The sequence below is a fragment of the Saccopteryx leptura genome, chromosome 5, assembly GCF_036850995.1.
Source record: "Saccopteryx leptura isolate mSacLep1 chromosome 5, mSacLep1_pri_phased_curated, whole genome shotgun sequence".
In the NCBI taxonomy this organism is placed as follows: Eukaryota; Metazoa; Chordata; class Mammalia; order Chiroptera; family Emballonuridae; genus Saccopteryx; species Saccopteryx leptura.
In genome coordinates this window covers 160,168,375-160,193,306 of record NC_089507.1, presented here as the reverse complement: position 1 = coordinate 160,193,306, position 24,932 = coordinate 160,168,375, and the positions used below count along the sequence as shown (strand labels likewise).

The following is a 24,932-nucleotide window of genomic DNA, read 5'->3' as shown; positions in this document are numbered from 1 at the left end:
TCACTAAAAGCCTGTGTGGGCTAGGTTAAGGGGAGTCAGTGAACGACTAAAATTAGGGGCAAAATTATGTTTCGCCATTTTCTGGGGAGCAAGTCCACTGCTTGCACCAGATTGTCAAAAGAATCTCTTAGCCTAGATGATTAATACCCACAAAACTGATCAAAATCCCCCCAATCTCCTCCAGCTTCCCAACAGAAAACATCAGGTTACAGCACTGTGTCTTCTCTTTCGGATGTTACCCCGTTAGCTAGTCACCTTGGCCTTTTTCTCCAGGCCAAATAATTCCAATTTTACTTCAAGGACTCTTTTAAAACCTTTAATCATATTTGGCTTCAGGTTATTTTTGCAAAACTCAACCTTACTGAGTTCTCAGTGAGTGGCATGGCCCATGCTGGGTCCTGAAGAGTAAACAGGGACCTCAAGGAGCTCAATCTACCCGGGACAAAGAAGTGACCAAAGACACAGGAAGCACGCATGACTTGTAGAGGCAGGGACAGGTGGCAAAGGCCCCTAAGAGGGAGAAAGCTTGGACTGCACACACTCAACTGTGAGTTTTTACACATACATTTTAATATATGGGTTCTGCACAGTAGGAAATTCAAGCCAACTTCTGATTGATGGCCAATGTTAAATGAAGGAAAGGCAAAAAATAATAAACTATATACTTATGGGAGTGGCCCAAATGACACCAGGGTCCCATGTTGCCTGCACAGGCATTCTCACCTCCAAGCAATACCAGTTGCCTTTGGTGCACAGATTCTGGAATTGTCTTTGAAATGGACCTGAGAACAAATGTACCAGCCTGGAGGAAGAAGAACATATTAATCTGGAGATACAAGCTCTTTAGAATTCCAGAAGTATTCTCACCACACAAACTTAGCAGGTGAAAATATGAAGGAAGATCGCTGATCACACTAAACCTCCAAAGCCCCTGAGCACGTATCCCCGGGACAGAGCAAACCTGAGGTCCCCGACGCCCCACCTCTCAGTTCCAAATGACTCAGACCCTGAGTGAAACTTCCAGCAGGCTCTCGCTGCAGACGCCAGTGGGCGTCACTCTGCTCCTGAACCCTGGCTGTCTCCTTGAGGAGTCCATCGATCCCCTTTCCTTCTTTCTCTCCCTTGTTGCTTCCAAGGGATGACTCAGCCGTCCATCCGTACTCTCTGCAGCCTCTCTGACCAGCCCAGGGACATCTGGGGGTTTTTTTCAGTCCTGGGTTCTGACTTGACCCTTAATGCTTAGTCCTTAGTTGCTGTTTCTCTAGCTCAGTGCTTCTGAGCCGGGTGCTTAGGGTCTCTGAGGGAAATGGTAAAGAATGGAGATTTCTGTGTCCCACCCTGGCCTGTAGAGACCTGGGAATCTGCATTTCCCAATCATTGTGCTAGGGGTTGTAATTAATATTAAGACAAAGCCGAGATCCTCCAACCTGCCTGGTTCTTTAAACCAAACTGTGAGCATGTGCGGTCGCTTTAGGTCATCTCTCTCTGCCTATCGCCTGTTTTTCTTGCCCATGTCTTCTCTTCCCTTTCCTAATAACCTTCTGGTCCTTGGGTGCAGCACACCTCCTTATTTCACTGTTTTCCCTTGCCTGGCTAGCATCTCTTCCACACATTCAAAGCCACATTCACCAGGAACGTTTTCCACCTGTTACTGTTGTTTCGTGTGTCCTGCATTTAATCCAGTTCCCTGGTTTTCAATTCAGATTTTAAGTCATTTTCCAAGTTTCCCTGTCACTGTCCCAACCCTTTCTCCTACTGCCCTCTGGCCCTCGGCAAAGCAAGCCCATTGTCCCAGTCAGAGAGATGGGCCAATGGACCAGTCCTCCTAAGGTATTACTGTGCTAGCCATGGGACACACAGATCTCCCAGGTCCAAAATTCAAAGTCCTAGCAACTACCCCCTCTCCTCAATTTCAGTTTTTCATCCACAGCTGCCTTGAATCAGTGCCATCTGGGTGTGCTCGCCTCACCCTTGTTCAGGGGTTCCCAAGCCGAGCTGCACCATAGAATCACCTGGGAGCTATGACCAGGCAGCACCCCAAAACAGCAAAACCAAAGGCCAGACATTAGCATTGTTTAAAAAGCTCCCCAGTGACTCCAAGGGGCAGCCAGGGGCCATCAGGGATACCCCAGCATGTCATAGTTTCCTCTAATCAGTCCTAATCTGATTAGCTGTCCGTTCTACCAGCGGACAGCTCACTAACTGTGCACCCCGGCTCACTGACTGTGCACCCCGGGTAACCAGAACAGCACCCACCACCGTGCACCTTCTCAGCAGACCTTTGCTGAACGCCGGAACCAGCGCCGGCCCGCCTTCCCTGTCTTACTGGTGTTCCTTCTGCAGCTCCAGCGGGTCACTCACTCCATCTAGTCTTTCCGGACAAATGCCACCCCGTCTTCTCCCTCATCACTCCTCCTCCGGCCACCTCCTGGCCCAGACCTCCCACCCACCCACCCCCACACACAGGGCTGGGCACAGACTTGTCTTCCTGGTCTCTCTCTGGTCCCACCAACCCACCCCCTGGTACCACATTAATCCTCCACAATTATCTTTTTGCAAGTACCACCTCCTGCTAAAAACCCCTCAATATCTGCTGACTGTCCAAAAGGTCAGGTTCAAATTCCTCTGGCACTCAAGGCCCTACACCTCTGCCCCTGAGAACTTTTCTAAACATCTCCCACAATTCACTGATGTCGATTCTGTTAGCCAAGCCGATGTCCCCAGTATGTCACCCAGCAGGCACTCCTGACCTCAGCACACCCCGCAGCCACACCTGAAGAGCAGTTTCCTCCCCTGAAGAACCCCCGGAGGAAGCCCTGCCTCTCGCCTCACCACTGCGCGTGGGTTTTGCATTCTATGCCATAAGCATCCATGTTTGCATTACTATTTTTAAACACTTAAAAATGTTTGCCTTTGAGCAGAACAGGTGTGTCTGTCTATTATATCATACGCTCCACTAGGGCAGGGATAAAATCTGTTCCAGTCACCACTGGGTTCCCAGCACTTGACAAACTCATGGGACATAAGAGGAGCCCAATGACTACTGAGTGAAGGAATGACTAAATGGAGGAAGGAGGAAGGAGGAAAGGAGAGAGAGATGGGAGGGAGGGTAAGAGGGAAAGCTTAAATGCCAACGCCATGGGTACTGAGGCTTCGACCGCACCAGGCAAACATCCCCCTGCATCCCCAATGTGAGAGGCACCCCCACCTGAAATACCCCCTTACACTCCACCCCCTGCCACCCTTCCCTCAAAACCTAGCTAACCTTGCCTCCTCCTCCGCCTTCCTTCCTTGATGCCCACTGGCCCAGTGATCGTACCCTCCTGTTTCTTGCAGAGGAGATACGGGCAAGACAAATCACCACAGGGTTAGATATGCAGCCACACTGTCCTCATTCTCACAGAAACAAAGCAGCCAGGGCAGGGGCAGAAACACCACAGGTCAACACTGGTTCTCTTCTGAGGGAGGGTTGAGGACCATTTGTTTTCTTCTTTTTGCCTTATAACCTTTCTGTAGTAAATCTCCTTAAAAGGAATCTGAAAGTTCCTATTGGTCCACTCACTTGGACCACCCTGACCATGAGCAGACCTAGGGACCCTCCACAGAGACTCCCTCCTTCCAGGTGGGCACCCCACCAGAGCCTTTCTGTCTAGTCCTTGAGTCCACTGAGAACCTCCTCTCTGGGCACTTGTTTCTGCGAAACACACCTTCCCTCCTCCTAGATCACTGGTTCTCAACCTTTCTAATGCCGTGACCCCGCAATACAGTTCCTCGTTGCGGTGACCCCAAACCAAAAAATAATTTTGATGGCTACTTCATAACTGTAATTTTGCTACAGTTATGATTCAGAATGTAAATACCTGATATGCATTATGTATTCTCATTGCTACAAATCAAACATAATTTAAACATAGTGATTAATCACAAAAACAATATTTAATTATATACTGAGAAATATTTATTACTAATGGACCTCCTCACCTAGTATATTGGGGCTACCATTCCATAAATAGCTGCTTAACTAATGGATCTGTTTTTTCCAAATTAGTGGCAAGTTTTCTATATAGAACAGTGTGAACTACTATGTCATAGGATACATTGCAGTTTCCACACAGCATGGTATCTTTCAGGGTTCTTTCACACTATAAAGCAGCAGTTTCTGCAGTGGAATCCACATCTCACTTACTTCAATGGGAGACCCGTGGATTCCGCAGAAGAGATCCCCTGTACGGCAGAAGTGCAGTTCCGACACATTTCTTCCTCTCCTATTCAAGTCAATGGGAGGCCGCAGCAGATTCCGCTCAAATATAGAGCACGTTGCTTTTTTCCACGCTAGAACTTTTCCTAGAGCAGGAAAATTCCAAAGGTGGAATCCGCCACCTCCAATAGACTTCTATAGGAGGCAGATCTTTTACACTGCAGAATCCACACAGCAGATTCCTCAGTGTGAGGCCTCTTTCAGTCTATTGGGGGTGGCGGATTCTACTTTTGGAATTTTCCTGCTCTAGGAAAAGTTCTAGCGTGGAAAAAATTAAGCAACATGCTCTATATTTGAGTGAAATCTGCTGCGGCCTCCCATTGACTTGAATAGGAGAGGAAGAAATGTGTCGGAACTGTCATTTCTCCGCCTCTTATTGAAATCAAAAGGAGGCTGCAGCGGATGGTGTGGTAACCCGAGATTCTCGGGAGCTCTCTTCCACAAAATCCGCCGCACTCCCAATGAAATCAATAGGAGGCGAATTCAATGCCCGAAACCGCTGATTTCAGCAGTTTCCTCATTCAGAATATGGGAAAATAGTGGGAGATATGGGAGATAATTATACATTGGGGAACAGTGTGAACTACATCTTATAGTGGTCTCTTATAGTATAAGACCGATGTAGTTCACACTGTGTAAATGTATGGTGCTTTGTGTAAGTGTAAGCTGCTTTGTGTACTGTGTAATGGTTACACACAAAGCACCTTACACTTACACAGTATTGTGTGTATGGTGTGTGTACTGTTTTTACATTATTAACCTTTTTTACACCAGCAGGCTGTCTCGCAGGCTCTCTTGGCTCTCCCCCTCTTGCCTCTCCACCTCCTAGGCTTCTGTGCTCCAGGGCTTGCTGCACCTGCCCACTGATGACGTCAGCAAGCGCCGGACACACGTAATGCGCTGCTATGGATGAGCAGCCGCGCTGCTATGGACTGTGAAGCACCCCCCCACCCCCCCCCCCCCGCCCCTTAGGCCCGGACAGATGATGCAATCACGTCTGCGCATGACCGCAGGCATTCAGTTTGGAAAGCACGTCCATAACTGCGTGCGTTCAAGCTGGATAGCGCGCTGCTGCAGACGGTAGCGCGGCTTCTCAGCGGCTAAAGCCATCGGAAACATGTATTTTCCGATGGCTTTAGGCGACTCCTGTGTTTTGGTCGTTCGACCCCCGCTGGGGTCACGACCCACGGGTTGAGAACCGCTGCCCTAGATCTTCCAAGGGACCTGCTGGGAAGGTAAACCTCCCTAAGGTCTTCCAACAAGCCCCGAGCTCACAATCCACCTGCCTCTGCCTCCCCGCCCTGCTTGATGACATGCAGGAATTTGAACCTCCAGGAGTGAAGGGAGAAGACCCCCCCCCCCCGCGCCATCCACTCCTTGACCTGTGCAATACTGTCAATCACTTGTCACTCATCATTTAGTGCCATCACTCGCAAAGAATGTCTGTCCTCTCTTTACCGACCGCAGTGGCTGTTACCCACAGACTCACCATCTCAATCACTCTGAGGAGCCTCCCCAGGGGAAGTAAGGGTGAGTCAGCTGGCAAGGTGACTGCAATCCATCCTGAGTGGTTCCAGGCTAGTCAGTGTGAGTATCATAAAAGGCCTCTTCTCAACCTGACCGTCCCTTACAAACAGTGCCACACGGCTCACTTGTTGTTCTAACTTCTCCTTGGCAGCCATCCTCTTTCTTCCTCGTCCCCTCAAATGCTACCCTCCCTTCCCCTATGAGAGCCACCTACTATCTTGTCCCTCTGAGACTGGACACAGACCATTAGAGGTTTTCTCATCCTGGAATCCTGGAAACACATACTTCCAGAGTTCTAAAACCACCCCCTGGCTTCCTGACTTAAAAAACTTCCTTTCCATTTTTGCCTGATTTCCGACTCACTGGACTTACACTTCTGACACACAAGAGTCCCATCTGGGTTTCTCTGCCCTTCTCCCCAGAGTGGGGGATGCATGCCTATTAGCAGCACTGCCAACGAGCAGTCTGCCCACAGTGGCACCTGCACCCCTCCCAGCTCACACCTGGCGCCATGCTTCCTCCCATGTTATCTTTCCTCAGTGGGTCCCAAAGACAATCTGTCCCAAGACAAATGACTACACACTCACACACACACCCCTTACCTCAGCGAGGTCAATGCTTGGGGCCAGTAAAACACAGCAGACAGAAACTGGGCTTGAATTCCAACTCCACCACCATCACCTATGGCCTTGGCAAGTCACGGCCACTCTAAGCCTGCTCCCTCCCTCCATGAAATGGGACTAAAACGGTTCCTGGCTCAGGGTGGGGTGTGAGAATTCACTAACACTGCGTGTGTGAAGGACCTGGCACAGTACTGTGCTGAACACACAGTCTGGCTCAATCAGTGTTAGCTATTATAATTAGGCATATTATAAAATCCTAATATTCCTACTGAACTCTATTCCCAAGTCGCCGGCTTTCCTAGCCTCCTTTAACACATCATTTCATCACCCAGGAAGGCGATGAGCATCAGTGGTTCCCAACCCTGTCCATATATTCTAAGATTCCGCCCTCACACTGTGCCAATACACCTGGAGCAGGGCCAGGAATCAGTACTCTAGACCAGTGGTCCCCAACCTTTTTTGGGCCACGGACCGGTTTAATGTCAAAATATCTTCACGGACCGGCCTTTAGGGTGGGATGGATAAATGTATCACGTGACCGAGACAAGCATCAAGAGTGAGTCTTAGACGAATGTAACAGAGGGGATCTGGTCATTTTTTAAAAATAAAACATCGTTCAGACTTAAATATAAATAAAATGAAAATAATGTAAGTTATTTATTCTTTCTCTGCGGACCAGTACCAAATGGCCCACGGACCGGTACTGGTCCGCAGCCCGGGGGGTTGGGGACCACTGCTCTAGATGGCCTATCTTTATTTTTCAGTTCTATTGTTATTCTATCTTTATTCTTCCTTGGATAATTTCTGACCGGATATCTGCCATCATTCGTTTACCTTGGTCACTACATAATATGTCTTTTTTTCTTTCTTTATTGTTGTTTTATGAGTTTCTCCTTATTACTAGTAGTAAGTTATCTAATTATGATGTGCCTTGATGTGATTCTTTTTATTTTATCTGAGTTATGAATTGAGCTTCTTGAACTGTGGGGTTTGTGATTTGCATAATGTCAGGGAATTTTCCCACCCTTATCACGTCAAATATTTTTCTGTGTTCTCTGTTCTTTGGGGACTCCACCAACCCCCACCAAAGCCTAAAAAATGTAGTCAAAACTATCTCCAAAAGGACTCAAGGTCCTCCACGTCAGATCCCAAACTGCCTTCCAGCCTTCTCTGTTACTGTCCCACATGTCCAATTCTCCCTTCTCGCCCAGCTCCATACTGCCTCCTCCAGACCTTTCCTACCTGAGTCAGAATGACACCTTTTCTCTGTAGTTCCACATGTCCTGTGTGTCACTGTGGCCCCCTGAGGGCTTGAGAATGTCCTTTCAGTCATCTGGGGATGAGCTCCACCCTCAGACCCAGAAGAGAGACATAGGACCCTAATTTTTCTGTGATGGGGCTATGAGTACTGATTATACCAAAATGTGCCTCTGTGACACTTTCTGGAAGAAGTTGAGCACACAGTATTTACGAAGGAGTGAGCCAAGCAGTGTCTCCCCTTTTTCCAAAGGGAAAAATGAGCCACAGAGCAGATTAAGTCAATTATTCTGAGCCAGAGGAAATGCCCTCTAAGGATCTACATTCTTAGATTAGTCTATCAATGTAGCCTCTTAGAGTTAGGGGGTGGGGGGGATCATTGGAGCCTCTGACTTCCTCCTTCCTTCCTTCCAAAGCCAGGGAGCAGGAGCAGGCAACCCGGTCCCAGGATACCGCACAGCTCCTGGCTTCAGGTCTCGGAGACCAGAACCCTTGCTGGTGAGGCCTGAGAGGCTCCAGGAAGCAAACAGAATTACCAACATTGGGAGAACAAAAGCAAAATTAACCCTGCAACCCAGAGCAGCTCACTAGCAGAAGACCTGACCGCCTGAGGCCACCCCGATTTCACCCTGGCACAGGGTAAATGTCTTCCCTTGGCACAGAACTGCTGACTATCCCACGACCATCCCATATCAGGTGCTTATCTCCACCTCCCCTTCCTGGCATCCTCCCATACAACCACACTCATCAGCCTCCTGCTTGAACAAGTTCCTCCCTCACCCATCATCCCATAACCCAATGTCACTCACCTCCAGTGCCCACTCACTCCTCCCACACCTCTCAGAGGCGCCCCATCTCCACGTAAGTTCACGAAGCAGAGCCACACAGGACAACCCTGAACAGACCCTCCGTCTCCGATTTGCTGCACCTGTCACAGGTCCCTGCCCCCACCACACACAGGCAGTGTCACAGAGTTCTCCAACTCTTTTTGGGGCCGGAAGAGCACTGGCCTGGGGGCCAGAAGACCAAGGAAATAGACTGAGGCTTTGACACTGTCTCACGCTGAGACCTTGGGCAAGTCACTTCCCCTGTGGGCCTCAGCACCCTCTCTGGAAACACTCGGAGCTCCAGGGTCATCCTTCCTGGCAGAAGCAGTGTGGGCAGCAGGGGACAGCAAGCAGCAGGAACAGGATCCTCTGGGATACAAACTGCAACTCATCTGATTTGTAAATTCCACTCAAGCAAAATGCAGTCTGGCACCAGCCAACAGACATTTTATGGGGGGGGGGGTTACATAGTAACAAATATAATAATAGTAACACTGGTACTCCAATAGAGCTCTGTGCTTTACTAGTGCTTTCACTCATTGTCCCATACAAACTTCACCACAACAGGGTAAGAATGGGCATGGTCACAGCTAACCGAGGAGGCTAACAACAGTCTAAGGCAGGGGTCTCAAACTCGCGGCCCGCCGAACAATTTTGTGCGGCCTGCAGACTAATCCACGAAGTTCAAAATATTTTGGATAAAATTAAGTAAGCCTAGGGGCCTACTTGTATTTTTCATTTCTCTAGCATCCTAGCTAGATATTAGCTTAGTTAACAGCAGTTGTGATGCGAACTACAGTTTCTGGTCGTTTTGTGACACTGAGTAAACTGCATGTACGATTGTGCTTGTTGTACTGATTTTTTTTTTTCAACTGCAGTGAGAAAAGTGTTGCGTAACAGTTGCCTTTTGTAGACCTAGTGCGGCCCGCCGAACGGCTGTGATCTTGCTCTGCAGCCCACATGCTGAGTTGAGTTTGAGACCCCTGGTCTAAGGGCTTGACCTACAGAGGTTCATTCAGGGTCTCAGTTAAGGAGGACAGAGAGGGCGAAGCACGCTGACCGAGATCGGAGCTGCAAACAGCCTTGGAGCCCCAGCATCTGACCCTGTGTCTGGCTCTTACTCGCTGGGCTACGTGACCTTATATCCTCCACACTTACAGGGAAAAAAAACCAAGCCTGGCAAGGTCAAATGTTTGCCTAGGACCCCAGCACCCACAGAAGAGCTGAGTTTGAACTCATTTCCTGTTCACTGACAAAAGGATGATGAAACAAGTAAAATCAGAAACGCAAAGGCCCTGGTCAGATAGCGCAGTTGGTTACAGCCTCTCACACAGAGGTTGCGGGTTCGATTCTGTCAGAGTACATACAGGAACAGACAGATGTTTCGGTCTTTCAAAGGGAAGGAGGGAAGGAGGAAGGACAGAGGCCCAGCAAGGTTCGCCGAGCTGCCCGGAGCCCTGAGCGACCGGCCCCTGGCAGGCCAGCTTTCCTCTTTACCAGAACCACCACCCTCTCTCTTCACCCTGCGAGCTCCCCTGTGTGATGCAGAGGCCTTTGAGAGCCCCAGGGAATAAACCACTCACTGGGGCCCATGGCTGCGGCAGGCGCCAGACCTAATGGCAGCACTCCGCTCCAGGCGGGGATGCGGCTGTCCTGTCGGCCCTGCCACCTCTGCCATCAGCCTGCCCTTCCTGCCCAGTGGGACTCAAAAGAGCAGCTCGCCACTAGCCTGGCTCAGCTCAAAAAGCAGCCGCAGTAGCACATGAGTGGCCACCAGTGTAGACCTAGAGCAGAACCTGCGGGCTGAGGGTGGAAAGGGCTGCAAGAGCTTTTCACCTTGGGAGGAAAACTGGCTTGTTTTGCTGATTTGCATAAACTTATATAAATCACTTCCCAATCCTAAATATGCATATATTCATATCAATATGCAAATTCATAGAGAGCTCTCTGGAAGTATACACGCCAAACACTTGGCAAGAGTTGCCTATGGGAAGGGGAGCAGGGGCGAGAAGCGGGACTTTCACTCAAATACCCCATACTCCTGCCTCAGTCGAATTATTTCTTACAACAAGCACAGGTATGACATAGAAGACACACCACTTTTCATATCCACCTATCTGTAGAAAGGGGTCCAATGTTAACAGTAAGTACCCTCAAGAGATAATATTGCAGTTAGTATTTTCCCATACAATTTAGTATGTTAAAGACTTTCCATAAGGAACACATCTGTTATTTTTATAACAGACTGAACCACCAGAAATGCGGCTGCCATTTTTTGCAGACTGAAAGTGGTTGAACATTGGCAATTTCACGTGCTCAACCCTATAATTTATGCATCAACATTCAACAAATTTCTACGGAGGGACTGCTCCGTGCCTGATCCATATCCTGGCCCAGATAATAGTAATTTTTTTTTTTTTAAAGAAAGGCCACAAATCAAGCTGGGTCTACCTTATAGGCAGGACCCCAGTTACTCATCTCCATATCCCCAACACCCAGCAACTTGCACAATATGTATTCAGAGTCATTTGTATTTGGCTGAATGGAAAAATAAATTAGTGGGTGGATGGAAACCAGAGGTCCAACAAGAGGCACACAATTGAAATTAGACATTCTAAGTCATCAACAAGAAATAAACTTTGGGTGATGGGTATGCAACATAATTGAATGACAAGATAACCTGGACATGTTTTCTTTGAACATATGTACCCTGATTTATTGATGTCACCCCATTAAAATTAATAAAAATTTATTTAAAAAAAAAAACAACAAATACCGCATCCTTGCAAGAAAAGAAGGCAGACAAAGAAGGGGATGTGTCAGACTCCAGTTACCTTGATGATCACACGGCTCTGGCATGGAGAGAGGAATGCAGAAGTAACGGGGAAGGGAGACAGCATAAGGGATGTGCAAGCTGCAGGGACATGGCGTGGTCTGCAGGCCACCCAGGGGCAAACACACCCTCCAGCCATGAGGGCCATGTCTGGCTGAACGGTCCCAGCGAAGGGCTCCCCTGCAGCACCCACTGCCTTAAGCAGCACATCCTGCCAGGTCAGGGAACATTCCATCAGTCCCCACAGAGCTGACCTGCCACCTAGGCAGTAGTGGGGTCCTCTGTATTAACCTGAGTTTTATGCACACTATAACTCTTTCGGGAAGGCCTAATATCTAAACTTTCCAGGAGTGGAAGCCACCCTCCCTACCAAATCTTAAATTATAGCACAGAATTTATACACTTAGTATTTCTGTCTGCAACATGGTCAGATGGACAGGGTTCTTAGGACAGAAGGGGGGGGGGGAGAGTGTATGCAAAGCAGGAAGAGAGGCTCCTGGGCACCACATGGCAGTGTGCAGCCAGCGGAAGGGCCCAAGGTGACGTGAGAGCCATAGACCATGTCACCTGAGGACTTCCTGAAAAAGTGAGGTGGTTCAGGCAGGTGGGTGTTACTTCCTCTGAATAAACTAGAACCCAGGATGGATGCCGAGAAGCAGGATGGAGCTCAAATAGAAGGGGGGGAGCACAGGTCAGTGCCAAAGCTCTTGGAACAGAAATTCCAGATTAGTCAAGACCTCTCTCCCTCTGTCAAACCTACAGACCGCACATGTGCAGCTGCCAGGGTCCTCTCTGAAACTCAGGTGAAACCCATATCTGCTTCAACTTTTAGAGTGTTTCCCAAGAGTCAGTGTGCTTAGTCCAACACCTGCTATATCAGTTGTGTGGTTTTTTGAGACTGCAAAATAAATATAATCTCAACAGATAAAATATGAGTGCAAAAGAACAACAGTTGTTATTTCTAAAAAAAAGTAAAATGTGGTTGGGGGGAAGGGTGTAAAGAGGGACAAATATAAAATGACAGAAAATGATCTGACTTTGTGTGATGGGTATACAACATAATTAACAGTTCAAATGCTATAGAAATGTTTACCTGAAACCTATGTACTCTTATTAATCAATGTCACCCTGTTAAATTTAATTTTCCAAATAAAATTTTTTTGAAAAAAGAAGAAAAGTAGTGAATATTTTGGAAATTTTTGATAAATATGAGTAGCTAAGAGAAACTACTATTGAATTAGAAGTGGGCAAGACATCAGCAAAAATAGAAAAGTCACAAAAACCTAGGATTCTATACCTAGATTATTTCCAAGTGACTTTTAATTCTCCCTCCACTTGAAGGAAACTGGAAATGACAGGCAACACATTCTAACTACAAAGGAGACCACAAGGAACACCAGGGCACCCAGACCGAAGCAAAGAGCTCTCCCTTCAACAAAAGGTTAGAAAGTGATGGTACATATAAACGTTTTCAATTAAAATAAGCTATCTGGCCTGACCAGGTGGTGGCGCAGTAGATAGAGCCTGGGACTGGGACACAGAGGACCCAGGTTCGAAACCCTGAGGGCACCAGCTTGAGCGCAGTCTCATCCAGCTTGGGCATGGGCTCACCAGCTTGAGCGTGGGGTCATAGACATGACCCCATGGTCTCTAGCTTGAAGCCCAAGGTTGTTGGCGTGAGCCCAAGGTTGCTGGCTAGAGCAAGGAGTCACTCGCTCTACTGTAGCCCCCCGGTCAAGGCCCATATGAGAAAGCAATCAATGAACAACTAAGGAGCTGCAGTGAAGACTTGATGCTTCTCATTTCTCTCCCTTCCTGTCTGTTTCTATCTGTCCCTCTGTCACAAAAAATAAAAATGAAATAAGCTATCTGAAATGCAAATTAATATATGTATGTGCAACTTTTTGTGTGATTCCTGGGTTTTTATTGACTTTTTAAAAAAATCTACTCTCTTGACTTTTAGTTTACATACAGTTTAAAGCACTCATTTACAGTATGTTTTGATGAGCAGTATTGACAAGTTTATACAGCTGTGTGACTACGTCTACTATGACGACATGGAACCCTCTCATCGCCTCAGTATGTTCCTTTGTGCCCCCCTCTAAGCGGCCTCCCACCCACAGCTCCATTAGAGCTCTTACCACATTTTGTTGAGGTCATTTGCTGACCATTACCTAGCACAGTGGTTTTCAACCTTTTACACTTGGGGACTGGTGAAAATAGAATCTTAGGAGACCACTAAGGCAGAAATCACCCTGAGCATAAGCAAATTCAACTAAGATCACTGGGTAATTTTCATACTTCAGGGTGGTGAACTCTCTCACAGACTGGCTCAACATCTCTAGTGGACCTGTCCACAGATCAGCAGTTGAAAAACACTGACCTAGTGTTTAGTTTTTATTCCCTTTCTCTCATAAACAGTAAAATTCACTCTTGGGGGTATAGAGTTCTACGCATTTTGACACAGTTGTGTGACCACTACCACAATAATTTAACTTTTTGCTTGAACCGACCAACTACCTTTCTCAGTCTCATCAGATAAGACTTTGACTGAACATGAACCTGGAAGACTTGGACCTGAGACCATCCTGCCTGCATCTGCACTGTGTCCCCCTGACATCTGTGTCCTCCTCCACGTGTCCCTCCTCCACGTCCTTGCCCACAAAATGCGTGAGACAAGAGCATCCACTCACAGAGTAGGTATGAGGACTACATGATGTAACAAAGATAAGAAGTACTTTAAAGACCTATGCCCATGTTATTTGTAACTGGTTTTAACAGTCTTCTTAACCAAGAAGGTTGTTCTGATGGAGAAAGTGAGTCCCCAACCCCTAGAGAAATAGAAGCAAAGACCAGAGCGCATCGGATCCCACCGCAGGGCTGTGGCACTGCCTACAAGGGCGACCGTGAGCGCCACGGTCCTTTCCACCCCCAAATCCAATATCGACGGTCATGAGGGGTGTGTCACTCAACCTGATGAAAAGTAACAGAAAGGAGGCCACTCAGGAGCAGGGGACACTTACCACAGCCCTGTGGTCCCCACGATTCACAATAAAGGAAACACGCTGCATACACAGCCCCATTATCTGCCCTCATGGAAGAACAAACACAACATTCCTCCAGTCCAATCATTCCAGAGACTTCCCTACCTGCTACCTAACTGTAATTCACTCCTCTAAAAATAAAGAATAAAAGAAAAAGGTTGAGAGGCCATTGCCATGATGAAAAAAAGGACAATCTGCATCAAAAGTATTCTTTGTCCTCACAGGGGGGACGTCATCTGGAAAGCACACTCTCCCTAACGTTTATAAGGCAAAGCAAAATGATGGCCCAGCAAAAAAATAAAAAGGAAGGGATGAGTGTGAGAGGACCCAACCAAGGGGCCCTCAGGCATTCGGGATGTGGAGCTGCTCTCCCTCCCTCGGGGCTGGCCCAGGCTTTTCTAAAATTCCTCCTCATCACAGCCAATAGTAACGACGACGGTGACCGCCAGAACAAGGGGCAGTTCTGGTGCCAGCTGCGTATCAGGCCCTGCCCTGTGAGGCCATACACACCTGTCCATGCGTCTCATCACTGCCATTAGACCATTCCACAGAGGTGGAAACTAGACCAAGAGATGCAAGAACATCCCCAGGATCTCACAGCTGGAAAGAGGGGAGCATTCAAGACGAGCAACCACGCAGTCGGCCCTGCTGCCAATTCCCGAAGCAGGAAGAACCCTTCATGAGTCTGCAACTGTAGAGGTCAGTGGGTCTGAGACAAGACCCTTGACTGAAATTAGGAGGCAGTGTTCCAAATACTGCCCAGAGATAGCAACATAATATTAACAACACAACCCCAATTTGGGCTTTCTCCAGAGTGCTTAATACCGCACCAATGACAGATAACTTGTAATCAAGGGTGGGAGTTTAGAAAAAAGAGTTGAAGAGTGAGAATTTGCACTTTTCTGACAATTGGGGGAGGCTGTGTCTAGTCTCCATCACTGGGAAATGAGCCACGGGGTGGTGGGTGGGCTCACCCAGCCTCGGCCTCAGCACCACGCAATGCCCTTGGCTCAGATTCCCTTTCAGGAAACCGCTGATTTGGTTCCTCAGGAACTTGTTGCAAATGTGCGCTCAAGAACAAACCTAGTATTTCCTCCCTGGGAGAGTGGTAAGGTCCATCTACCATCATCAGGTAGGCGAGCAAGCCTCAGGCTTATGGGTCAGTCTTCCCCAGGGCCCAAGCCCCTTGGGTGAAAAACTCAGCCTTCCAGGGGCCACCAAGGAGCTCACCAGTGAGCTGAGACAGGCCGTCTGTTGCCAGATCTGTCTCAGCTGACACCAAGTTCTATTCATGGGGCCCCATCTTGAAATGACGTGTGCACAATAATTTGAGCTACAAAACAAACAGTATTGAATTATAACTCAAAGGATAAACTAAACATTCTGAGTCCACTCTGAAATAAATGGTTGAATCAACCAATAAACAGTGAAGACTAAACAAAGCTCCAATGCAGAAGATTCCAAATAATTACATACATGCGCTGCCCTGAAGGAGGTGGAACACAGCACCCTAAGTGTGGGCTGCACACAGTGACTTCCAAAGAAGATAGTATGAAGACGAGGAAAAGAAAGTCACTTCGCAGAGAAACCTGACAAACATCACCTCAGCCAGCTGACCGTGAGTAACATCAACAGTGTTCATTCACGCTGATAACAAGTACCACACTGATCACATGTGATGAGAATGGTATTTCCTCTCTGTGGTCTTCGTCCCCAAATCCATCACCCCAGTTTAATCATGAGGAAAACATCAGGCCAGTATCAATGCAGGGATATTCTACAAAACACCTGGCTGGTGCTGCCATCCTCAGTCTAGAGGAGCCCAAGGAGGTATGACAACCAAATGGAATAAGGTATCCTGGACAAAATCCCAGAAGAGAAAAAGGACACTGGGTATAAACTGAGGAACTCTGAATAAAATATAGACTTTAATTAAAAAAAAAGTAGAAAGAAATAACATGTGAACAACAGACCACAACCATGGAAACCGTCATACCAAGTTGAAATCCAGTCCTCTTCCACTGAGGTTTCTAGTGGGGGCGAAGGGTGGGGTGGGACTTGTTCTGAAGCATGTCATTTTCTTTTTGTTTACAACAAAGAAAAATGTTCTCAAAGAGAGGAAAGGAAAAAGCAAAGAAAAGGTTTCATTACTATCAGAGCAAATTTCTTAGGAACCACAAAGAGGAATGTTGCTGGAAGAAACGGTCAAAAACACACACAGCGGGAGGAAGAAGCATCGGACATACAACAGCCAGGATAGAAACAAGGAGACGCAAGGCCCAGGGGGATTATATATAAATTAAACTATATATGATAAATTAATCAACTAGAAGCAATCAAATGTCCTATAGAAACAGAACAATTCATTATAGCACATGTAGCCAGTATCATATTCTGCAGCCAATAATAGTGGTGATTGTGAAGACCGATTTAAAATACAAAGTCTGATCTATATCTAAGAAACACAGGGGTAACACAAACACAGGGGTAACATGTACAGCGTTGTAAAAATTTTCACAGGAAAAACCAAAAAGAAATACACCAAAAAGAAAAAAACTAGTTATGGTAGGATTATAGTACATTTTTTCCTTGTCTCCAAAGTTTCTTTATAAAGCAATTTATAATTGAAAGCATTCTCTAATGAGGGGAATAAAGAGGCTTTCGAATGAGGAGAAAAAAGAGGCAGTTTGTTACACAGAAAAGAGGTGAGAAAAAAGAATAAATAAACTTGGTCTGATTCATTCACAGACCAAAGATCAGAGATGGTTTGTCAAGACAAAGGGCAATAAAGAAATAAATATCTAGCATTTGCCTAGTATTTTATAGTTTGTAAAATGTCTCTATATACGTTATCCACCCCTCCCCTACCAGGTAACAAAGTAACACTCCTGTGCCCTTGTTCACCTTCTAGAACAAGGAGCAGCCAGGCCCACACCTGAACCCCCAGCCCTTCACCTCCATTTGTCTTAAGTTTCCACAACTCAGAGAACCAGTAGCGCAAACACCATTAGACCAGGGCTGCGTACTGCTCCCAAATGGTCTGCCCCCTCACAAGCCACCTGGAACAAGCAAGAGCCCAGGTAAGATGCAGCAGAGCAATAGGGCTCAGGCACTCCATGCCGGGAACAGCACTCCATGCTGGGAACAGCACTCCATGCTGGGAACCCTGGAACCACGGGGCTGCTGCTCCCAGGTGCTGGGCCCTAAGCTCTATTTCCTCTCCCTGGGAAACCCCTCAACCCTTCTATGGGGTGGGGTGCCCAAAGAGCCTTTCTGCTATAAAGTTATACTTTTCAGGGGTGCCTTACCCCTAACTTGCCACATCCTCATTTCTTCAATGGTTCTGTGAGATGCTCACGGGTGTGTATGAGTACATGCAAGTGTCTCAGGAGCAACCACTGGCCACAAGGATGCTCCACACCATCTTGGCTGCATGGTTTCCCTACCCCCATCTTCACCTCCATCTTCACCCATCACCCACTGCCTGGTCCTGCTGCTCCATCACCTCGTCCCAGGGCAGTCTGGGCAGTAAAGAGCAAGCTGTGCCCTAACAGGCCTGGTGCCAGGACCCAGGCACAGGGACGGATGTAGGGACACCTCGCCAGCTGCAGCTCACCCCTCCTGTCCCCCAAACCCCACAGCACCCCAGCCCCAGGCCAAGCTCACCTCCCCCACAGTCTCTGACTGTCATTGACTGATCCCTGCAGTCCCAGACCCTGCAGACTGAGAGGTCTGATACCTGTTGCTCATTAATATTCACTCAGTCAGTAATAAATGAAGCCCCAGAAACACCCCATCCCTGACTACACCCGCTCTATTGGTACCCACCTGCCCACCTCCCATGAGGAGAGCCCAGGACAGGCTGTGTGCTTGCCTCTGACATGGCAGGCTGCCCTGAGGCCCGAGTCCCTCTCTCTCCCGCCCGGAGCCAAGTATGGGTTGGGTGAATGAAGAGTGCAGAGGAAGGTCACCTGGACACTAGAAATGCTCTTCAGTGCTGCAGGTGACTGTGGCAGGAAAAGGACACACAAACCTCCGAAATCTAGTGTCTGCTTCTAACTGTGAAATTGGGTTCATCCCTACTGACCCAGGAAGGACTCCCTGGCTGGAGCCAATAGGTGATGGGAGAAAAGAAAGATGACAGGAGTCCGGAAACAGGAGACAGGAGAGAAGGAAGATGCTGGCATCCGGAGAAAGTTCCTGGCATTACCCTGATGCGGGGAGGTCTGGCCACCCGTTCTCACATCCCTGTCTGCCAGCCCTGCCCCCTCCTATCCTTAATGGTGCCCCATCCCGCACCCCGGAGGAGAGCAGGCTAGGAGTGACACTTCCTTCCAGAGCTGAGGGAGGCGTGTCCAGGTGTTCTTCCCCCCAGCACACAGGGCCCCCGAGGGCTTCGTTCCTACTGTATTGAGAGACCCAATGAAGGGTCACCAACTTAAGGAAGGCTTTGGTGGGTGGGCCTGGGAACCCAGGCACCTTTTGAAAAGTCACATTAGTCCCAAACAAGTGACTCAGAAACTTCTGGAACGCAGCCCACTAAAAGCTGGGACCTCCTACATTCTGTATCTCAGGCTCCCAAACAGACCTTGAGAGTCCCCCCCCACCACCCTTTCCCAAGCCCACATCCAGGGCACGGCTTCCATGTCAAGGCCACGCTCTCCTGGGACGCTAACATGGCTATTCTGGATTTTTCTATCTTTTTTCTGTTTCTTCATCTGTTTGGGTTTTTATTTCTTGGCAACACTCAAAGGATACCAGTAATCATGGGTTCAGACTCTGGGCTCCAGTGGGAAGAATTTGTTTTGCTCCCTTAATGGCAGCAAAGTATATGGGAAATTCACGCAGCCCAGGGGCCCTGGCAGCGAGGAAAGGGCCCGAGCGGCTTCAGGACAAGGTAATGGTTCAGAGTCTGACCATCCAGAGTCACAGGAATGCCTCTCACCCCTCTCCCCAGACGGCTCCCACCAGCGGGCAGAGGCACCAACCCAGAAGTCATGACAGCAATGGCAGGTTGTCACCTTACATGAAAACACCACTGGGAGGAAAACAAAGGGACCCGTCAGTGTGCCTGCACAAATCCACATGCACCTGCAACACTGACACACACAAAGCTTCCACAAGCCATAATGGGAAAACGGGGAGAATCTTGGCCCAAAAACTATTAAAAAGTTAAAACAGAGAAAATCCTGTGTTTTCCTCTAACCGAGTAGGAGGCAATGGCATAGCCCCACAGGATCCTTGCATCAACCACCAACGGCACCGCTGGGCACCCATAGAATCAGCTCTGAACCCCAGGAGACAATGATAATGGCTTTGGCCAAGATGAGGCAGCAGGGTGACGTAGTAGGAAGAGCACTGAACTGCAATTGAGAAATGGACACTCCAGCCAGATGCCTGCCATGACTAGTTATGTGGCCTCAGGCAGGTCACTTTCCGTCCATGTATAAAATGAGATAGCAGACAGGACACAACTGTAGAATTCACTGACACCTATCCCTGTGGAGTCCCCCCAAGGGGTTACCAGATAATAAACTCAGAAGGTGAGAATTGTACCCGCCACTCTCTGCAGCTCCTCAGCACCCAGCTGGGCTCTTGGGACCTGCTTGAGCACAATACTGTTCATTAGTTAAGTTGAGGCTAAAACTCCAGTTCCAGCAGAAAGCATCCTCCACTGCCATGGCTGGCACCATTGTCCCTATTTGTGTCCCCACACCACACCTTCTTTGGGAGACAGATCCCATCACCTAACTGCTCAGGGCACCCAGACCTCCCAGAAGCAAACCTGGATCTGTGACAGTCACACCAACCCCCCACGGCCCTCAGGTTTTCCAGGACACTTTCACCCACATTTTCTGTGAACATTTTCTTAACATTGCGCAGGCAGATACCGCCCACTTGACGAGGGAGGGCTGAGTCCACACCAGTCAGTCACTTGCCAAAGCCAGCCAATGCCAGTCTAGAGACCAGAAGCCAGAGGAGCCTCTTTCCCCACAAGAGGTCTTCCTGGCAGAGGTCAATGGCAGGGAGTGGCCAGGACAATGCTGCCTTGAGACCAGGCCTAGGCGGGCCTTTCTGCCACCCACTTGAGCTGGACACAGGTGACAGAATGGCCTTGAGGCCCCATGTCCTGGCATCCTCCAGTCCCTACAGCCAAGGAGACACACTCTAGTGCAAAGTCAGGGCTTGAGAGAGAGGTGGTCCTTCCTGCAGAAGCAGCTGAGAGCCCCCAGGACACATTCTGACTGAAGGACAAAAATGATGATGCTGTCTCCACCTTCAAAACAGGCACCACCGTGGCTGCAAGCTGATGGGAGGGGAAGCCCAGGGTGACACTGAAGGCAAAGGCGGGACTTACCTCTCTCAGCAATTGCCTCCCCTTCAGCCAGTTCTGTTGCTGCTGCACCACAGTGACCCCCAGAACGAGCGTGTGCACAATACAGGAGACCACAGAGATGACGACAATGGGGCTGAGGCTGAGGGGCAGTGTGATGAAGAAGGAGAAGACAAAGAAGGCCAGCCAGCCCACTGTGTCGCTGGCTGCGTGGGCATGGGTGAAGTTCAGGCCCAGGTATGAGAAGATCTGGGCCGTTATGAGCAGCCACAGCAGGTAGGGTACCACTTTCCGGGTGACCCGGTCAGAGAGCAGCCCCTTTTTGCAGAGTAGAAAGACGATGATGTCCAACACCAGTCCGATCCCGGCCACCACGACCGGAGCCAGTTTGTCGCTGGAGAAGACCACAGTGCACATGACCACCACGTAGCAGTCGAAAAGGGCTGCGAAGACCACCAGCACCAGCAGGGTCTCATGGCGCTGCCTTTTGAAGTAGGTCTGGTACAGGTTCTCCAAGGACTCAGGCACGAAGGTCAGTCGCATAAAGCGAGGCAGGCAGAGGCAGGACCCCGAGTTCCGCACAGAGATTTCATGGGTCCGGCCCACCCTGCGGTCAGGGTCAGAAGGCAGGCTGACCGAGTACTCGGCCGAGTACTCAGCCGAGTACTCGGGGTCAGAGAAACCCTGATTCCTCGGCATCCTGGCTGCTGTCTGCTTCCACTAGCCCTGGAAAAGTGGGTCAGGAACTGAAGGGCTCTGGAATGGGCCACCAGCTACCAGGGCTCTCTGAGACCTGGGGAAGGCTGAGTGCTGGCCACGTTGGGCAGGAATGCAGAACGGCTCTCCAGGGCACAGGTAACGCTGATCATCTGGAACTTAAGGACACCTCTAAGTAGAAGCAGCTCCCACTGCCTACCTGTGCTTTCTCTATGACCCACCTTACCCCTCACAAAAAACCAATGCTACAAGAGGCTGTGGAACCGGGCCTTCTCCAGCCATCTCCCCGCTCTCACCACCACTGACCACACACACTTAGTTCTATGCACCCACTCAGTTTCCTGTCCTTGGCTTGCCGAGGGGCCTGGCCACCCCTCCGCCCCTCCCACCCCTCTTCTCTCCCAATCCCTGACTTCCTCGCCTGAATCTCCTCCAGGCCCCTGCCTTAGCTGCAACGTGCCAGAAAGAAGCCGGAGCCATCCCGGGGATTCCTGAATCTTCCTTCTGTTTACTTCCCTTTCCCACCCAGTCCCTGGCGACTCCGACTGCCTAACCTCCAGGCACTGCGCACTCCACAAAGCCGGCCCTACCCCTGCGCTTACCTGTTCAGGAACTCGGGAGTCGCGCGGTCCGAGCCGGTCCTCGCCAGGCTGCGGGGCTGGATCACGCGTGCGGCGGGCCGAGCAGCAGGCTCAGCGCGCCCGGGGGCTGCTCCCTGCGAAGTCGCGCCGCCCCGCCAGCGCCATGGTTCCCGGCCCCCGGGCGACTCCTCCGCCGTCAGGCCCGGGAGCCCGCCGGGAGACCCGCAGGGCTACCCCTCGACATCCACAGGCGCCTGGCCGCAGGAAGAAGGTGGCGACGGGGACTGGAAAATCCCGGCCGCCTCCCGCTGGGGTCGCAGCTCGCGGGGCCGGGCCGGCGTGCGCAGCCGGACGCCTCCCTCGTGCCCCCGGTGCGGTTGCGGCGGCACAGTTAGGGGCGCACCCGGGGCCCTCCCCGGCGGGAGCGCGGGCCGCGGCCAGGGAAGCCCGCCAGCATCCTCTGCCGCCCGCGCGCCGAACGGGGTCGGCCGACTCCGGGTGCGGCGCGCTGCACCGAGTCCCCGCGCGGCGCGGGCGGCTCCGGGGCCACGTGCGTCCCAGGCCCCCGGAGGCGGGCGGCGCCTTTCTTCCTTCGCTGCCCCCTCCCCCGGTCGCCGCCCTGGCGGCAAGTGTGTCCAGGAGTGGTGGGGGCGGGGAAGGCGCCCGTCTCCGGGCCTGGGACCCGTGAGGGGGTGGAGGAGAGCAGGAGGAGCGCGAGGCGAGAGTTGGAGGTGCCCGGGTGGCCCTGCGCTCCAGCACCCGGCGGCGGGCTCGCGGCGTCCGCTGCGTGGAAGCGCCGGGGTGGGCGGCGGGCAGGAAGGATGGACGAATCAGCACCCTTCCCCGCGGGCAGGCTCTCGGAGGACGAAAGCCCAGGGCGTGCCCTCCAGCAGGTGAGGCTATCTCGGGGCACCCCAGTAGCCCTCTCCGCCGCTACGGCTTCCTTCCGGCGGAGAGAGGCCGGGACTGAGGTTTCGGGACAGCTCCCCCGCCGGGCGTGCCAGGCCTGTGTCCCCGCCCACTCGTGCAGCCCAGACGCCAGAGCGCGGAGCCCCAGCTTTCTGCAGGAGGGCCCGCAGCTGAGCCCAGTTTTTGAAGCATGGGGATAGGAACGGCCCGGTAAACACGTAGAACTGGAAGAGGCCGGGCTTCAAAAAGGTCTTGCACACTTGACCTGTTTTCAGATGTGTCTGAATTTACAAATTCTCCTTAAAAACTCAAATGCTCCTTTGACTGGTTAAGCTTATCAGTCTCTTACACCATAGTATAAATTACTTTCTTTGGCTTTGACAGAACACTTTGCCAAACACAGGCTTTAGACATTAAGATAAAGGGAGAGGAAGGGGATGGATTGTATTGGCTTAAAAACATACTGATGGGGCAGGGGATTGCTGAGGACAGTTACACACATTAGGGGATGGGCTACCCTGTGGAGAGCTGAGGAAATGGGTCAGACAGGAGAGAAATGCAGCCCTCCAGGCTCTGGGTGGAGTTGCCGCCTGGAGCTCCTACGTGTCATCCGTGAGTGCCCTTTCCAGAACCTCGGACATCAGCTCCCATCCCTCAGGGAATGGATCCATCAGAGGATTGATCCTAGCACATCTGTTACCCTGTCCCTCATACTCATTATGAAAAGCTGCCAACCTCAGCCCAAACTTGTCAGGGCTTTGATTCGAAAGGTGGAGGGAGATGACCTCAGATACTGGAGGAGGGTAATTTAAATAAAGCGGCACTTTCCCCATTGTTTTGTCTGGATTCCAAACATTTATTTATTTATTTTTTTATTCATTCATTTTTTTTAGAGAGGAGAGAGAAATGGAGAGAGAGAGAGAGAGAGAAGGGGGGAGGAGCAGGAAGCATCAACTCCCATATGTGCCTTGACCAGGCAAGCCCAGGGTTTCGAACCGGCGACCTCAGCATTTCCAGGTCGACGCTTTATCCACTGCGCCACCACAGGTCAGGCCATGTCCTTTTTAAAAAATAAAAATCATGCCTCCTTTAACATTGTAACAATTAAAAATAAATGTTTGGGGCCTGACCTGTGGTTCCTGCTCCTCCCCCCTTCTCTCTCTCTCTCTCTCTCTCTCTCTCTCTCTCTCCCCCCCCCCCCTCTATAATGAATAAATAAAATATTTTAAAAAAAAAGGACATGTATTAAAAGGAAAAAAGCTGATAAATACTGTTGGGGCCTGTTTGGGTGCAACGGACACCCACAATGTATCCTCTGATTCTCTCCCCCTTTCCTGGCGCACCTTAGCTCCTGGGATCCGTGGGTTTCCTGCTGGGTCTTCTGCCATCACTCATGCCCCCCACCCCTCGCTCCACCCCACTATGAAGGAGATGCCTCTGGTGGAAGCCCCGTTCTCCTGCCCTGACTACTGGCCTCACTGCTCCACTCTGCCCTTCCACAGGCCTCTTCTCTTTACTGTGGGCACCTGTTGGGCAGACATGCGCTGAGAGCATGCAGTGGATACTCAGCCTGGCCAGACATCAGGAAAGACCCGAGGAGTGACCTAGCCCCTGCCCTCAGGACACCTGCGAGCTCTGCCAGGTTACCAGATCCACCTACAAGACAGGCCGTCAGCTGTGTACAGGTGGCAGTAAGAGGGGACCTGAAACAGGGCCTTTCAGGGCTGGAGGGAAGTATCTGATCGTGTGTCTCGAGACTCCCGACAAAGGCTCAGAGCAAGAAAGCACCCCAAGCACATCCCCATTTCAGCTTTGCATTCTGGGTAATAGCCATGGCCCTTCACTGTGGGTGCGAGAAGGACAGCTGCAGCCCTCACTGGGTCTCTGTGGGAGCCAGAGGCTACTGAGTAAATATTCCAGGCCCTGCCAACAGAGGGAATCAGGGAAAATACAACTAAACTACTTGGAAACAGGCAGCCAGGCACAAGAGTCTCATCTGTCTCACTCAGCTGCTTCTCCAGT

General features: G+C 50.2%; 1 protein-coding gene across 2 annotated transcripts in view; it reads right to left on the bottom strand.

The window, feature by feature from the left end:
• Positions 1 to 23,074, bottom strand: part of ADCY3 (adenylate cyclase 3) — a 61,101-nt gene extending 38,027 nt beyond the window's left edge. Inside the window, exons 1-2 of one of the 2 annotated variants that reach the window (XM_066386332.1) lie at positions 22,023 to 23,074; positions 20,728 to 21,578 (exon numbers count right to left, since the gene is read on the bottom strand). In XM_066386332.1, coding sequence (XP_066242429.1) covers positions 20,728 to 21,402 — 675 coding nt within the window. In that variant the 5' untranslated portion in view covers positions 21,403 to 21,578; positions 22,023 to 23,074. The remainder of the gene's footprint in view (positions 1 to 20,727; positions 21,579 to 22,022) is intronic. The other variant, XM_066386331.1, reaches the window with a different exon arrangement.
• Between the last annotated feature and the right edge of the window lie 1,858 nt (positions 23,075 to 24,932).